Source organism: Myxine glutinosa, chromosome 1, assembly GCF_964187855.1.
Source record: "Myxine glutinosa chromosome 1, kmMyxGlut1.1, whole genome shotgun sequence".
NCBI classification, from domain to species: domain Eukaryota; kingdom Metazoa; phylum Chordata; class Myxini; order Myxiniformes; family Myxinidae; genus Myxine; species Myxine glutinosa.
In genome coordinates this window covers 284,824,531-284,839,697 of record NC_136261.1, presented here as the reverse complement: position 1 = coordinate 284,839,697, position 15,167 = coordinate 284,824,531, and the positions used below count along the sequence as shown (strand labels likewise).

The following is a 15,167-nucleotide window of genomic DNA, read 5'->3' as shown; positions in this document are numbered from 1 at the left end:
TCGGGAGATCTGTGGGAGGGAGAGGGCTTGGGGGGAGGTGGGAGAGGTATAAAACATATGAACACTGCAAGGACGTCCAGGAAAGAAGTTGGAATTTCAAAAAAAGTGTATCTGGGGTGAATTAGCGGGGGTAGAAAAAGATCAAGGTTTTGGATGGGGGAAGATAGGAGATGGTTGTGAACAGCTGTTTTAAAGACCTGGAAGGGGAATGGGATTGAAGGGAGTGGGGGAGTTTGTTCCAGAGGTGGGAGAAAAGGGGAATGAAAGAGTGAAGGTGAGCAGAGAGCCTAGATTTTGACAGTTTAACCATAAGAGGGTTGCAGGCAGATCTTGTGCGACCTGTAGGAATATTTGGGGGACAGAGTACAGAGAGAGCTGGGGGAGCTAGGCTGGAGAGGAGTCGGTAGAAGACAGAAAGACCACCAACCTGCCTGTGGTGAGTGAGTGAAAGGCCCTCGGAGTTAGCTTCATCGCAGGAGATTCCAATGATTCTGAAAGCTTTGGTTTCAACAGCGTGAAGCCGAGCTAGTTGTGAGGCAGGAGCACCGGCCCAGAGGGGTGAACAACAGTATTCCATTGAGCTGCGGATGAAAGCCTTGTATGTGGTGAGCCTTTTAAATTGGAAGAAAAACAGCGTGTTGTAATAAACCACTGAATAAAACACTGCAGGGGAAAGTTTAAACATATTTAAACAGAACCGTGAAGAACAGTCTTATATTAACAAAGATACCGATGGGGAGAGGGCTTTGCGGGACAACCACGAGTCACTTGAACAGGGCAAAAGGTGGAAGGCGAGGCGATAATGGGGGCGGGGCGGGACAGCGCACGAGGACAGAGGCGCACGATGGGACAAAAGCACACGAGAAAGGGAAATAAAAGTTTTTTTGTTTGTTTTTTTTTTCTTTGGGGGGGGGGGGGGCGTTACAACGTTAGACAAAGAGTAGATGTTCGGATGAAGTTTGGGGGAGAAGGGAAAATCAAAAAACCTAGCAAAAACAGCGAAGGAAGGAACAAACTTCGACGGGGGAAGCCTGAGGCAAGGCCGTACACGCGCCGCAAACAGAAACGATTAATTTATGAAAGACTAGCAGAAGTACCCGGCATTGCCGGGTGGGGGAGGGGAGGGGGAAGGGGTGGGGATGGGAGGGGGAGGGGAGAAGGGGGAGGGGGAAGGGGAGGGGGAAAAGGGAGGGTGAGGGGAGAAGGGGTAGGGTGGAGGGGGAGGGAAGGGGAGGGCCAGTCAACAATGACGTTGCAGTTCTCATGGTCGGAGAGCAGCACAACAATCGCGACATCGTCCTGCATCTTCGCAACAGCACGAAGCGGATTTTGGAGACTCACCGATCCTGTGACGCCCTCCAGTACCGGCGTTGCCGGGCGGGGGAAGGGAGACCCAGACATTACACACATTACAACATTACACACACACAAACTGTATTTTATGTTCAATGGTCTGGCGGCGGGAATGGAACATCACGTGATCGCTCTGAGCGAATCAGCGCGCTGCTCTGCCATCGCTCAGATTCCGTGTATAATATTCCTCGCTGAAATGCGCTGAGGTAAATATGAATAAAAAATATGGATCTCGTCAAATATTTTTAGGTCGGCCATGTCCTTCCCAGGCTCAATGGCCATGTCTGTGCCAAATATCAAGTACGTGAGCCTCTCCGTTTAGGAGTCTATCGGTAACATTACACACACACAAACTGTGTTTTATATATATAGATAAACACCGACAAAACTTCCAAGGGACACATTATAGGTTCACACACCGAAAGATAAATACAGTTTCAACAAAAATCAATTGTGAACACTGACTTAACTTTGAGAACGTGGAGACCGTGTCGAGCTTCGAAAATCCGTGACGTCGTCTCCAAGATCTCGCGAGATCTCTGATATGCGTTGTCAGCTGTGAGACCTTATATAGACAGGTGTGTGCCTTTCCAAATCATGTCCAATCAATTGAATTTACCACAGGTGGACTCCAATCAAGGTGTAGAAACATCTCAAAGATAATCAAGAGAAATGGGAGGCACCTGAGCTAAATTTCAAGTGTCATAGCAAAGGGTATGAATACTTATGTCAATGTGATATTTCAGTTTTTTCGTTTTAATAAATTTGCAAAACTTTCTAAAATCCTGTTTTCTCTTTGTCATTATGGGGTATTGAGTGTAGATTGATGAGGGAAAAAATGAATTTAAACGATTTCAGCAAAAGGCTGCAACATAACAAAATGTGAAAAAAGTGAAGGGGTCTTTTTTTTTTTTTTTTTTCTTTTTTTTTTGTATACAAGATCGAGGCTCGTGAAAGAGCGAACATTAATCACACAGAAAGACAAACCGACACATAAAACATATAACATCGGGAGCGGTAGACAAGATGGGGAGAGAGGGGGAAGGACACAAACACAACATTTGAGAGCAGGGACCGAGAGACATGGAGACATCGAGAGATCTGAGAGAGGGCGAGGGCTTTGGGGGGGGGGGGGGGCATGGGAAGGGGGCGGTGGGAGAGGTATAAAACATATGGACACTGCCAGGACTTCCAGGAAAGAAGTTGGAATTTCAAACAGGGTGGATCTGGGGTGAATTAGCGGGGGTAGAAAAGATCAAGGTTTTGGATGGGGGAAGATAAGAGATGGTGGTGAACAGCTGTTTTAAAGACCTGGAGGGAGGAGTGGGATTGAAGGGAGTGAGGGAGTTTGTTCCAGAGGTGGGAGAAAAGAGGAATGAAAGAGTGAAGGTAAGCAGAGAGCCGAGATTTCGGCAGTTTAACCATCAGAGGGTTGCTGGCAGATCTTGTCCGACCTGTAGGAATATTTGGAGGGACAGAGCACAGAGAGAGAGCTGGGGGTGCAAGGCCGGAGAGGAGTCGGTAGAAGACAGAAAGACCACCTACCTGCCTGCGGTGAGTGAGTGAAAGGCCCTCAGAGATAGCTTCATCGTGGGAGATTCCAATAATTCTGAAAGTTTTGGTTTCAACAGCGTGAAGCCGAGCTAGGTGTGAGGCAAGAGCACCGGCCCATAGGGTTAGAACAGTATTCCATTGAGCTGCGGATGAAAGCCTTGTATGTGGTGAGGAGCTCAGGTGTGCCGAGGAAGGACCGCACGACGGAGGATGCCCAGTCGGCGACTGGCTTTGGAGGCCAGCTTGGAAATGTGGTTTTCCCAAGAAAGATCATGGCAGATTGTGAGACCCAAAAGCTTGAGCGACAGAACTTCTTGGAGAGGATTGTTGAGAAAGTAGATGGGAGGGTTGTCCAGTCGATCTTTTCGGAGAGACATAGTAAGAGTATGAGATTTGTCAGGATTGAAAGACATGTTCCACTTGTTTGACCAGGCTGTGATTTTGTCCAAGTCTTCAGAGAGTGAGGAGGCTGCAGACTGCCGATCTGAGGGAAGAGGAATGGAGCGACAGAGAGTGGAGTCATCAGCAAAGAGATAGAGAGGATTTTCAAGAGAGTCAGAGAGATCATTGATGAAGACCAGAAAAAGCACGGGGCGCAGAACACTGCCTTGGGGAACTCCAGCCTGAACAGGAAGAGGAGATGAGAGAAACCCATTCAGGGCCACACGTTGACGACGACTAGAGAGGAAGTCCGCCAGCCATGCGTGGAGATTTCCATGGATACCAAAGGAGGAGAGTTTGGTGAGCAGAGCGGGGTGCCAGACCGTGTCGAAGGCACGTGATATGTCGAGGGAGACAGCTCTAATTTCCTGTTTGGCATTGAGGACCTCCATCCATTGTTGAGACAGCAGAAGCAGCATGTCCAGAGTTGAGTGACCAGGTCTGAAACCAAATTGATGATCAGAGATCAAGCCATTGGAGAAGAGGAAAGATCTGATATCCAAAGCAATGATGGATTCCGTGACTTTGCTGATATTTGGGAGAAGGCTGATTGGTCTGTCGTTGCAAGGATCTGTTTTTGCCCATTTTTTGTGTAAAGCGGTAATGTCGGCTGATTTCCAAGCTGATGGCAGATGACCTTGAGCAAAAGAGAGGGTGAAGAGAACAGAGAGAGGGTGAGATAGAGTGGCAGAGCAGGATTTTAGGACCCGTGGGCTGATGCCGTCGGGTCCAGTTGCAGAATCAGAGTCGAGGGTTGACAGAAACTTTTCCACCTTGTCAGGAGGAAAGGACACGGAGTCCAGGAGCAGCAGGGTACGACTGGGTATGGTGGGTACAGAGAGGGATGGGTTTGGGACACAAGATTTAGAGGCAAACACAGAGTTGAGGCATTCAGCTTTTTCACGTGCGGAGTCAGCTGTGTAGCCGTTTGAGGTAAGGGAGGGGATGGAGGGGGAACAAACACCAGAAACGGATTTGACCAGACGCCACCAGGATTTGGAAGAGGGAGACAGATAAGAGAGTTTGGTCTTGAGAACGGAGAGATATTGTTTCCTGGCTCTCATGAGGGTGGACACACACTTGTTTCGGGCTTTGTGAAAGGAAATGAGATTTCCTTCCGTTGGATTTGCTTTCCAGGAGACGAAGGCAAGTTGTTTCTGGGCAACAGCCTCACCACAAGATTCCGTGTACCATGGACGGGAGGAAGGGTATGACAACTGAAGACGAGATGGGATAAATCTGTGCATGAGAGAGAGCAATTTACTTTGGAAGAATTCCCAGGATGAGTTGATGTCAGAGGTGGTAGAGATGGGAGACCAGTCCAGATGATTGATGGCTGCTTGAAGACCGTGCCAGTTGGCCTGAGTGAAATGCCAGACTCGTCGACGCTGAGCAGGCTCCCTGAGGATGGTCAGAGAGAAGTCCACTTTAACAAGGACATGATCAGATGATCCGATTGGAGCAGAAGAAGAGCAGCAGACATTTTCAGGGAAGTTAGTCATAACCAAGTCCAGAAGAGAAGATGTTGCGTTGACTGAGATCCGGGTCGGGAAATTGACAGTTTGTGTCAGTCCCAGTGAGTCGCAGAAGTCCTTTGCTGAGGAGCCATGGCTGGTGAGAGAGGTACCCACACCCAGCCAACTGGCATGATGACAGTTGAAATCACCACATATGAGGAAGAGAGAGTTGGGATGAGTAGATAGAAGTTGGCCCATATTTTCAGACAGCGAGATGTAGATGGAGTCATCACTGTTTGGTGGACGGTACAACACACATATGAACAAGAGGTGGGAGCGAAGGGGAAGCCGTAGCCAGAGGTATTCCTGGGGGTGAGGTGGAGAGAGTGCAGTGCAGGGCGAGTGAGGAAGAGAGTTTTTGATAAAGATAGCAACCCCACCTCCAGGACGAGGCTCAAGTCTATCATACCGGAGGAGGGAGTAGCCCGAGAGAGATACTAAGGAATCAGAGACATCATAAAGGAGGAAAGTTTCTGTTAAGCAGATCACGTCTGGTTTGACAGAAGCAACCTGTATGGAGAGATCAGTTAAGTTTGAACGAAGGCCCCGGATGTTTGAGGTCCATACCGTTAATGAAGAGGAAGGGGGAGCATCAGATACAGAACAGGGGAGAGGATGGGTAGGGTAAGATGTGGAAGAGGTGGAAGAGGTAGGGAGAGCTGTTGAAGGTGTGTCAGAGAGTTCAGAATAGCTCGGAGAAAGGGAAGGATGGGGCGGACAAAAGGTTTGATGGTGATTGGGTGAGGCACAATGAGGTGTTATTTGAGGAGGGGGAAGAGCGAGGCAGAAGGTTGGGGGAGATGGAGGTGAGAGTTGGAAGGGGGAAGAAGCGGGGAGGACGCTTTGAGGAGGGGGAGTGAGAGGGGGGAAATTGAGAAGCAATGAAGGTGGGGAGATTTGAAGGGGAGGGGCGAGGGGGGAGTTTGGGAGGGGAGGGACAAGGGGAGGGATTTGAAAGGGATGGGATATGGGGGAGATTTGGAGGGGAGGGGTGAGGGAGGAGTCTAGGAGGGGAGGGGCGAGGGGGCGTCTTGGCGGGGAGGGGTGAGGGGGTAGTTTAGGAGGGAGGGGGCAAGGGGGGAGATTTGAAAGGGATGGGTGATGGGGAAGATTTGGAGGGGAGGGGTGATGGGGAAGATTTGGAGGGGAGGGGTTTTGGGGAAGATTTGGAGGGGAGGGCTTTTGGGGAAGATTTGGAGGGGAGGGCTGAGATTGGATTTTAGAAAGTGTACGATTTATGGGAAACGAACATTTATTGCAAAATGAGTTTCTTGTGACATTCGAGTTAAAAATACGTTTAAGGACGCTGGATGGAGGATGGAGTGCAGGAGAGTTTAGGGAATGTAGAAAAAAGGCACTATCGGAGATGGATATTTTTTTTGGGATGAATTGATTTGGTGAGCAAGTCGAAAGCAGCCTTTTAAAGAAGAAGAAGAAAAAGGTGTTATAATATATGACGGAATACATAACTTGAGGGGAAAGTGTAAACATTGAAGGTTAATAACAGTGAAAACTATCTGGGGAAATGGGGGAGAAACACGTGGTCGAAGAACGAACGAACGAATAAGAATGAATAAACGAATGAGAACAGAGAAGGAAATGTTTTGTTTTTTTTGTTTTTTTTTTTTGAGTTGAGATTTACACAAGGAAGGCTATGGGTGAAAAGACTGGGAACACAGAGAACGAAAGTTATTGGATCACAAATGACGGACCGCTGAGAGAAAAACAAAGCCTCAAGGTTGTACAGTGTACACTGTACAAGGCCTCAAGACACGACACGAATTAACACGATTTTCAATACAGGTATGAAAGATTTGCACCGAAAAATCTTCGTCGGGACACAATATACGTACAACACCATTAATAAATACAGTTTTAACGAAAATACAAATGGGAACAATCACTTAACTTCGATTTCAAATCGTTCGCGATGCGGCAAAGGCCTTGCTCGCGACGCGACAAACAGACGATCAATTTATGAAAGATAAACACCGAGAAACAACCAAAGTTGCACACAATAACTTCACACACCGAAAGATAAATAGTTTCGACAAAATACAATTGTGAACAGACTTAACTTCGAAAAACGTGGAGACCGTGTGGAGCTTCGAAAATCCCTGCCACCGTCTCCGAGATCTCGCGAGATCCCCAAAGTCTGAATACTTTCTGAATGCACTGTAGATTAGAACTGATTAGACATGGAGATTACCCAGTGTCTGAGAGCTTGAAATGTTGATATTGGGATTATGTTGGAAGGAGCCGTCCTCATGAGAAAGTGAATTAATGGTGCATTGTTGTATTTTTCCTACCAGACGATCACTGCCTCCAAGTTTGGAAATTAGGGGGTTGCCCGATGGCGGTGAGGGTGTGTTCACCCGTGTACCACTCTCGAAGCGCACACAGTTTGGACCTCTGTTGGCGCCACGTGTGCCTGCACTGGATAGAGAGCCTGAAATGCCCTTGAAGGTGCCTGGATTTTGTCGTGTGTTATTATAAATACAAGCTTGACTCGGCGCGCTCCGCGCGCCTCCACACGTCGTTTCAGATGGATAGGCATCTTTGACCATTTCGGTGTCTTTTGGGTATTTTGTGTTTTCCTGGTGTTTTGGGTCTTCAGTGCCATTTTGGGTCTTCAGGGTCTTTTGGATCCTCTGGGCCTTTAAGGGTATTTTTGGTCTTTGGGGTGTTTTGGGTCTTCGGGGTCTTTTGGGTATTTGGTGTCTTCAGGGGCCTTTGTGTCTTAAGGGTGTTTTGTTTCATCTGGGTCTTTTTGAGTCTTTGGGGGTATTTTGGTTATTTGGGGTATTTAAGGGTCGTTGGTGGCTTCAAGGTGTTTTGGGTCTTTTGGGATCTTTCGGGGTATTTTGGGTCTTCGGGGTCTTTTGGGTCTTCGGGATCTTTTGGGTCTTCGGGGTCTTTTGGGTCTTCCGGATCTTTTGGGTCTTCGGGGTCTTTTGGGGTCTTCGAGGTGTTTTGGGTGTTTGAGGTGTTTTGGGTCTTCGAGGTGCTTTAGGTCTTCGAGGTGTTTTGGGTCTTCGAGGCGTTTTGGGTCTTCGAGGTGTTTTGGGTCTTTTCTGTCTTCACGGTGTTTTGGGTCTTCGGGGTGTTTTGGGTCTTCGGGGTGTTTTGGATCTTCGGGGTGTTTTGGGTCTTCGGGGTGTTTTGGGTCTTCGGGGTGTTTTGGGTCTTCGGGGGGGTTTGGGTCTTTGGGGGGTTTTGGGTCTTTGGGGGGTTTTGGGTCTTTGGGGTGTTTTGGGTCTTTGGGGTGTTTTGGGTCTTTGGGGTGTTTTGGGTCTTTGGGGTGTTTTGGGTCTTTGGGGTGTTTTGGGTCTTTGGGGTGTTTTGGGTTTTTGGGGTGTTTTGGGTCTTCGAGTGTTCAGGGTCTTTTTGAGCCTCAGGGCCTTGAAGGGTATTTTGGGTGTTTGGGGTCTTCAGGGTCTTTGGGGTCTTCAGGGTATTTTGGGTCTTCAGGGGTCTTGGTGGTCTGAAGGGTCGTCAAAGGTCTGATGGGTCTCAGCGGTCTTAACGTAATTAAGAGGGTTAAATAAGAAGGTATTCATTTAATTTGAAGAAGAAGAAGACGTTTTCGTCCCATATAAACATAACGACATAACGACATAACCATATATGTTTGCTCTATTATAATAAGATTTAGTGCTTTTTTTCACCCAATTTCCTGTAACCATAAGCTTATAACTGCTTCTCATCCAATCTGCAGGTTTTTTCTCGAGATGGCACATGGCTCTGGCTTCAGACAAGCAGTGAGATGAATACCAACTGGCTGATTCTTGTGCGGTTTGCAACGCTGCGATCACATCAGAACCTAACAGTATTCCAACTTCATGATGACCTCTATTTCACTACCTCAAAAGTTTGTGCACTCACTCAAGATAATTAATTATATAAACTTGTAGTTTAAAATGTCTTAGGGGTCACATTAGTCATGTGAATATGCGTTTTTGTCTATGAATATGTAGAAGCCCCTAACACATAGTCGTGGCCAAAAGTATTGGCACCCCTGCACCTTTTTCGAATAACTCACAATTTTCTCTAAAAATAAGTTTAAATTGACAAAAGTATTTGGTCTCCACAATTCTTTATTTCACTGTTACTGTTACAGAACCTTTGTTTTTGATTCAGAACTTAATATATCTATCTATACCAAACTCCGCAAGCGCCAAGCCGTTAGCTTTGGACCAAACCATTTCATGTAAATAGAGGGGGGGGGGGATTGTCACCGTACTCGCAAGCCGTTCGCTTTGGACCAAACCATTTCATGTAAATAGAGGGGGGGGATTGTCACCGTACTCGCAAGCACGGAGGTATATAATATGGAGAGCCAATTGGCCACCTCGCAGCATTAGCCGCCGTGAAGCCACCGGAAATAGTCTGGCGGCCATATTGGGAAGCCGATCGTAAGCCTGTCAAAGCAAAGGCGTGGCGCACTGATGATGCAGCTGGAGCGAATTTTAGGACCGCCGACTATTTAATTAATATAGAATACTAATATTTGAACTGATATTCGGGCTCAGAATCCCGTTCTTTAAGGAAATGGTGTTCATTAAGTTTGAAGTTGGTTCTAGACGCATTTTTCCTGGGGAATCCAATGGTTTAGAGCTTGTTTGAAAAAAAAGTGCCCAAAATTACCGCTCGGTGTTCTTTATCGTTCTTCTCATGACCCAATCACCCACTAGTAGGAATAAGAATCCTGACATGTTACACCCCTGTTTAACTCCTGTCTTCACCTTGAACCATTCTGTTGTTTCACCTTGGTCGACGACCGCACATTGAAAGTCTTGGTAAAGGGCTTTTACAAGGTTCACTAATTTTCCAGGTATGCTGTATTTCTTCATTATGACCCAGACTTTCTCTGGGCAAGGAGTCGAAAGCTTTCTAGAAATCTATAAAATTGAGGTACATCGTCGTTTGCCATTCTTTGGCTTGTTCTATAATATTCCTCAATATAAAGATCTGATTTGTTGTCATTTTATATGATGTTACTTAATTCAGTCATTATATTGTAACTAAGATGTGTATGTTTCTATTACCGAGATGTTAGAAACCACGCAGATATAATGATAACCAGAGTTTATTCTACACTGACATGGGTCAGCAACACATCAACAGTGAGTCAGTCACATAAATGACATGAAACGCTGTCATGTAGTTAACCCACACAATTCACAGTTAACCCACAAAACACACCCACACCATGTAGAGATGAGGTCGCTCTTATATTTCAGCTTGCTCTGGTTGAGCAAACAGGACCAGTTTGCAATATTTTTTCCTGATGCGCTCTTCCTTCATGTCATCATCGAGTGTTCTCACAACATGATGGAAACGTATCTTGCTGTATGATTGTGATACAGAATGTATTAAAGCAAACACATGGTTGCTGTCTGCCTCACAGTCAAACATGTGCCGATCCAAGGAAGCAAATGTAGACCGACCGACCTCAGAAAGGACAGAAGTGGAAATTGCCACTCTTATCCCACTTTCACGAGGCATTTTGCCATTGCTTACAGCCAGGAGCCTCTTGACACAGCGTTCAGTCGCCTCACAGACACGAACAACACTGTGCGAGGGAACTATGAGGCCACCCCTGTTCTTGGTAACAATCAGGCTGTACATTGGTGTGGTTTGCCATTCTTCGTTGTTACTGGTCAATGCAGAAAGACATTGGCTACACTTCAGAGTCTTCCTCACCATCCTCACCACATAGCCGGCAATATAGCCAACACATGACTCTGTAAAGATGGAAAGTTGCTCAAAATTTGGAATATCCGCATAGTCGTGGTCCTCTTTTGCCGGCGATCTCAACTCCAGGTCGTATCGTCTGGCCACCAACATGTCGTGACTCTCGTCAGGCACAGCCTGCTTTGCAACGCACTTGAAGGAAGCCGCATTCAGGATTCTGGTTGAGTCCTGTGCAGAACAGTTCCCACTTGCAGACTTGATGTCATGTCGCATCAAGAGGCGCTTATATGCGGCAACAAACTGCCGGGCCGTTGGGTTATTCCCACTTCCACATGCAATGCGGACCGCTCCAAAGAAAAGTTCAATGTGGTCTTGGCTCATTTTGTACGTGAGCAGGTATCGCAGGGGAGATGAGGCAGGTTTGACATATGTGAAATACAAAATTTTGACACTCTCTATGCAGATCATGAAACCAATGAAGGGGGTTTTCAAACGCGTATTGGTCATAACTTGACCATTCATGTTTTTGATGTTGGACAAGTAACTGTAGGCAGTATCCAGGAATGGCAGGAAAAGTCCTTCTCGTGATGTCATGAGTGGTGCCTTGTAGTTTCGTGCCAATGGATTGCGAGAATTTAGAATGTCAAACAGTTTGTCCAATGTTTCAATGTATTGGCAGGTAGCCTCACTGCCCTGAAATTCTGATAGTTGCAAAGTGTCCCTGCAAAACCGAATTGCATCTGCCACACTAGTGCTCAATGTCTGAGCAGCTGTGTCCACCTTCATGACATTGCTCTTCCACTCGATGTGTTTCCGGGAGAGCTTATTTCCCAGACGCAAGCCTTCCCTCTTCTGCAGATCAAAGAGTGCCTGGATGTATTTCCACGCGATGACTTTTTTGTTGCCATCCTCCATCATTTTCATGGATCCAAGACAGTTTCTTGCAAGTTTAAGCATGTGACATGCATCGAGTACAACACAAATTTTCTTTTCGGGATTTGCTGGGTGGGGAAATGTTGGTTTCACATTCTGCGGCGTGATGTCGGCACCTAGCTCACGTAACATTGTCAAATGAGCGGACGGTCCATCGCAAGTTAAGGAAACCACCTCTGCACCGATATCATGCAATTTTAGTAGACATTGTGTCACCAAATTCGCCTGTTCCTTCCCTGACAATCCATTTATCATAAAGTATGCTACAGGCACTTTCCAACTGTCATTCAGTGCAACCAGCATGAAAACCAGTGCGTTGCTGGCCTGGGGAGCACTGTCATCTTGGACTCCGTTTCCGATGTCGACGTACCCCAATACCTTGTCCCCTAAAAAGTCAATTGCCTTCATGATGGCCATCTCGTCTAACATCAGGCTACACAGTGTTCTCTTGCCAGTCTCCTTCTCTGCTTTAAACCGGCTCTCTAGTGCTTGGAATACAACTGCACTAAAACCAGGTGAACCATCAATTGCGCTGTACCATTTCCGGATTGTGGATGGACTTGGCAGTGCCAAGTCGAATGTCTCTCGAACATAGTCGTATCACGGACGCAGACACAATCGGCTTCCCAATATGGCCGCCAAGCAACTTCCGCTAGCTTCAGCCGACAGCCGTCATTGGCTCTCCAGTTTATTATATACCTCCGTGCTCGCAAGCCGTTCGCTTTGGACCAAACCATTTCATGTAAATAGAGGGGGGGGATTGTCACCGTACTCGCAAGCCGTTCGCTTTGGACCAAACCATTGCATGTAAATAGAGGGGGGGGGGGGGGGATATACTTTTAGATATATATATAGTACGGGCATGCCCTAGTCCTTTTAAATCAGACAATAAACAGAAATGGCATTGACAAAATTATTCACACCCTCAACTTAATATTTGGTAGCACAACCTTTGGACAAAATAACTGCAGTCAATGGCTTCCTATAGTCATGAATGAGCTTCCTTCACCTCTCTACTGGCAGTTTGGCCCACTCTTCTTGCACAAATTGCTCCAGTTCTCCCAGATTTGAAGGGTGCCTTCTCCCAACTGCTGTTTTCAGATCTCCCCACAGGTGTTCAATGGGATTTTGATCTGGACTCATTGCTGGCCACTTCAGAACAGTCCAGCGTTTTGTCTGGAACCATTCAAGGTGCTTTTTGAAGTGTGTTTGTGGTCATTTCCCTGCTGCAAGACCCATGACCTTCGACGGAGACCCAGCTTTCTGACACTGGGTTGAACATTGCGCTCCAAAATGCCTTGGTAATCTCCTGATTTCATGATGCCATGCACACATTCAAGGCACCCAGTGCCAGAGGTAGCACAGCAACCCCAAAATATCACTGAACCTCCTCCATTTTTGACTGTGGGGAAGGTGTTCTTTTTTTTGAAGGCTTCATTTTGTTTTCTGTAAACATAGAGATGATGTGCTTTACCAAAAGGCTCTAATTTGGTCTCATCTGTCCACAGGACATTCTCACAGAAAGATTTTGGCTTGTTGAGGTGTATTTTGGCAAACTCCAGTCGGGCTTTCTTATGTCTCTCTCTCAGCAGTGGGGTCCTCCTGGGTCTCCTACCATAGAACCCTATTATAGAACCCTTTCATTGAGTTGGTGACGGATGGTGCGAGTTGAAACTGTCGTACCTTGTGTCTGAAGGTCAGCTTGAATCTGTTTGGCAGTTGATCGAGGTACTTTCTCCACCATTCGAACAATCCTACACTGCAATCTTCGATCAAGTTTTCTCTTGCGGCCACGTCCAGGGAGATTGACTACAGTGCCATGGGCCTTAAACTTCCTCATAACATTGGGGTATGGTGGACACAGGAACATTAAGGTGTCTGGAGATGGACTTGTAGCCTTGAGATTGTCCATGCTTGGCTACAATCTTGTGTCTGACCTCCTCAGACAATTCTCTGGTTTTATTTCTTTTCTCCATGCTCATTGCACCATCTCTGAGAATACAGTGATACAAAACAGCAGAATGACTCCTTTTCTTGATTCAAACTGGTTGAATGAGTGATTTTTATGTTGCAGGCACCTGCAACTCACCACAGGTAAGTTCATTTCCCAAATAAAGGAGAATCGCCTGCTTGAAATCGAATTATTTCTAACAACTTCTAAAAGGTGCCAATAATATTGTCCGGGCCATTTTAGGATTTCTGTGTGGAATAAGCGAAGATTTAGTAATTTTCTCAGCTTTTTAATTTTGTTCCACTGCAAACCAAAGAAATACAAATGTGGATACCAAAAGATTCTTTAATTTCAACAATTTTCTGGAAGAAATGGTGCATTATTTGAAAAAAGTGCAAGGGTGCCAATATTTTTAGCCACGACTGTATTTGATGACCTTTTTCCCCTCTGATGCATGGTTTTGCACACTCCTTGAAATTCCTGGAAAAATACGAAAGCCTTTTCCAGTACTGGAAAGTCCTAGAAAATTGAGAAAATTTTGTAAATATAAATCTGCAATGCCCCGGTTGGAATTGTTAATCCGCCGGCTCCCAATTTTATCTTCTCCCAGGGACTTCCTAAGCTTACAAAATGGTTTCTCATGCGTCATGCATAAATTATGCAAGTGTTTTCAGAAACTCTCGATTGAGCAGGTAATAGCTACTTAGCATGTGCACTGCTGATTGAAAAGGGAAAGGAAGAGAATTTGAAGAATGACAAAACTACTGCTTGAATTATTTGTGGGTGAGTCACATTTGGTTCGTGAATTGGTTTGTTTTCATACTGGGATTTTGTAGTCACATTTGGTTTGTACCGGGATTGGCTCGTGAAGAAGTCCATTCACAAGGCCAGATGTAGTTTCTGTGAGAAAACATTCGATGTTGGGAATTTATTTTTTTTGTATACTGAATCGAGGCTCGTGAAAGAGCTAACATTTATTTCACAAACAAATCAACCAGACAAACAAAATATATAAAAAGAGGGAGTGGAAGACAAGATGGGGAGAGAAGGAGAAGCACACAACCACAACATTTGAGAGCAGGGAGAAGTGTGGGAGGGAGAGGGCTTGGGGGGAGGAGGCGTGGGAAGGGGGGGGGGGGGGCGGAGAGGTATAAAACACAAGGGGACCGAAATTGGCGGGGGTAGAAAAGATCAAGGTTTTGGATGGGGGAAGATAAGAGATGGCCGTGAACAGCTGTTTTAAAGACCTGGAGGGTGGAGTGGGATTGAAGAGAGTGAGGGAGTTTGTTCCAGAGGCGGGAGAAAAGAGGAATGAAGGAGTGAAGGTGAGCAGAAAGTCTTGGTTTTGGCAGTTTAACCATAAGAGGGTTGCAGGCAGATCTTGTGCGACCTGTAGGAATATTTGGGGGACAGAGCCCAGAGAGAGCTGGGGGGGCAAGGCCAGAGAGGAGTCGGTAGAAGACGGAAAGACCACCAACCTGCCTGCGGTGAGTGCGTGAAAGGCCCTTGGAGTTAGCTTCATCGCGGGAGATTCCAATGATTCTGAACGCTTTGGTTTCAACAGCGTGAAGACGAGCTAGGTGTGAGGCAGGAGCACCAGACCAGAGGGGAGAGCAGTATTCCATAGAGCTGTGGATGAAAGCCTTGTAAGTGGTGAGGAGCTCAGGTGTACCAAGGAAGGACTTCGCATGACGGAGGATGCCCAGTCGGCAACTGGCTTT

At 46.5% G+C, this 15,167-nt stretch overlaps 1 protein-coding gene across 2 annotated transcripts in view; it reads left to right on the top strand.

The window, feature by feature from the left end:
- Window positions 1-15,167, top strand: part of LOC137438659 (PR domain zinc finger protein 15) — a 179,814-nt gene that overhangs the window by 32,251 nt on the left and 132,396 nt on the right. For both annotated transcript variants that reach the window (XM_068133897.2, XM_078767164.1), the window contains exons 4-5: window positions 7,178-7,331; window positions 8,584-8,736. In XM_068133897.2, the coding sequence (XP_067989998.1) occupies window positions 7,178-7,331; window positions 8,584-8,736 (307 nt within the window). The remainder of the gene's footprint in view (window positions 1-7,177; window positions 7,332-8,583; window positions 8,737-15,167) is intronic.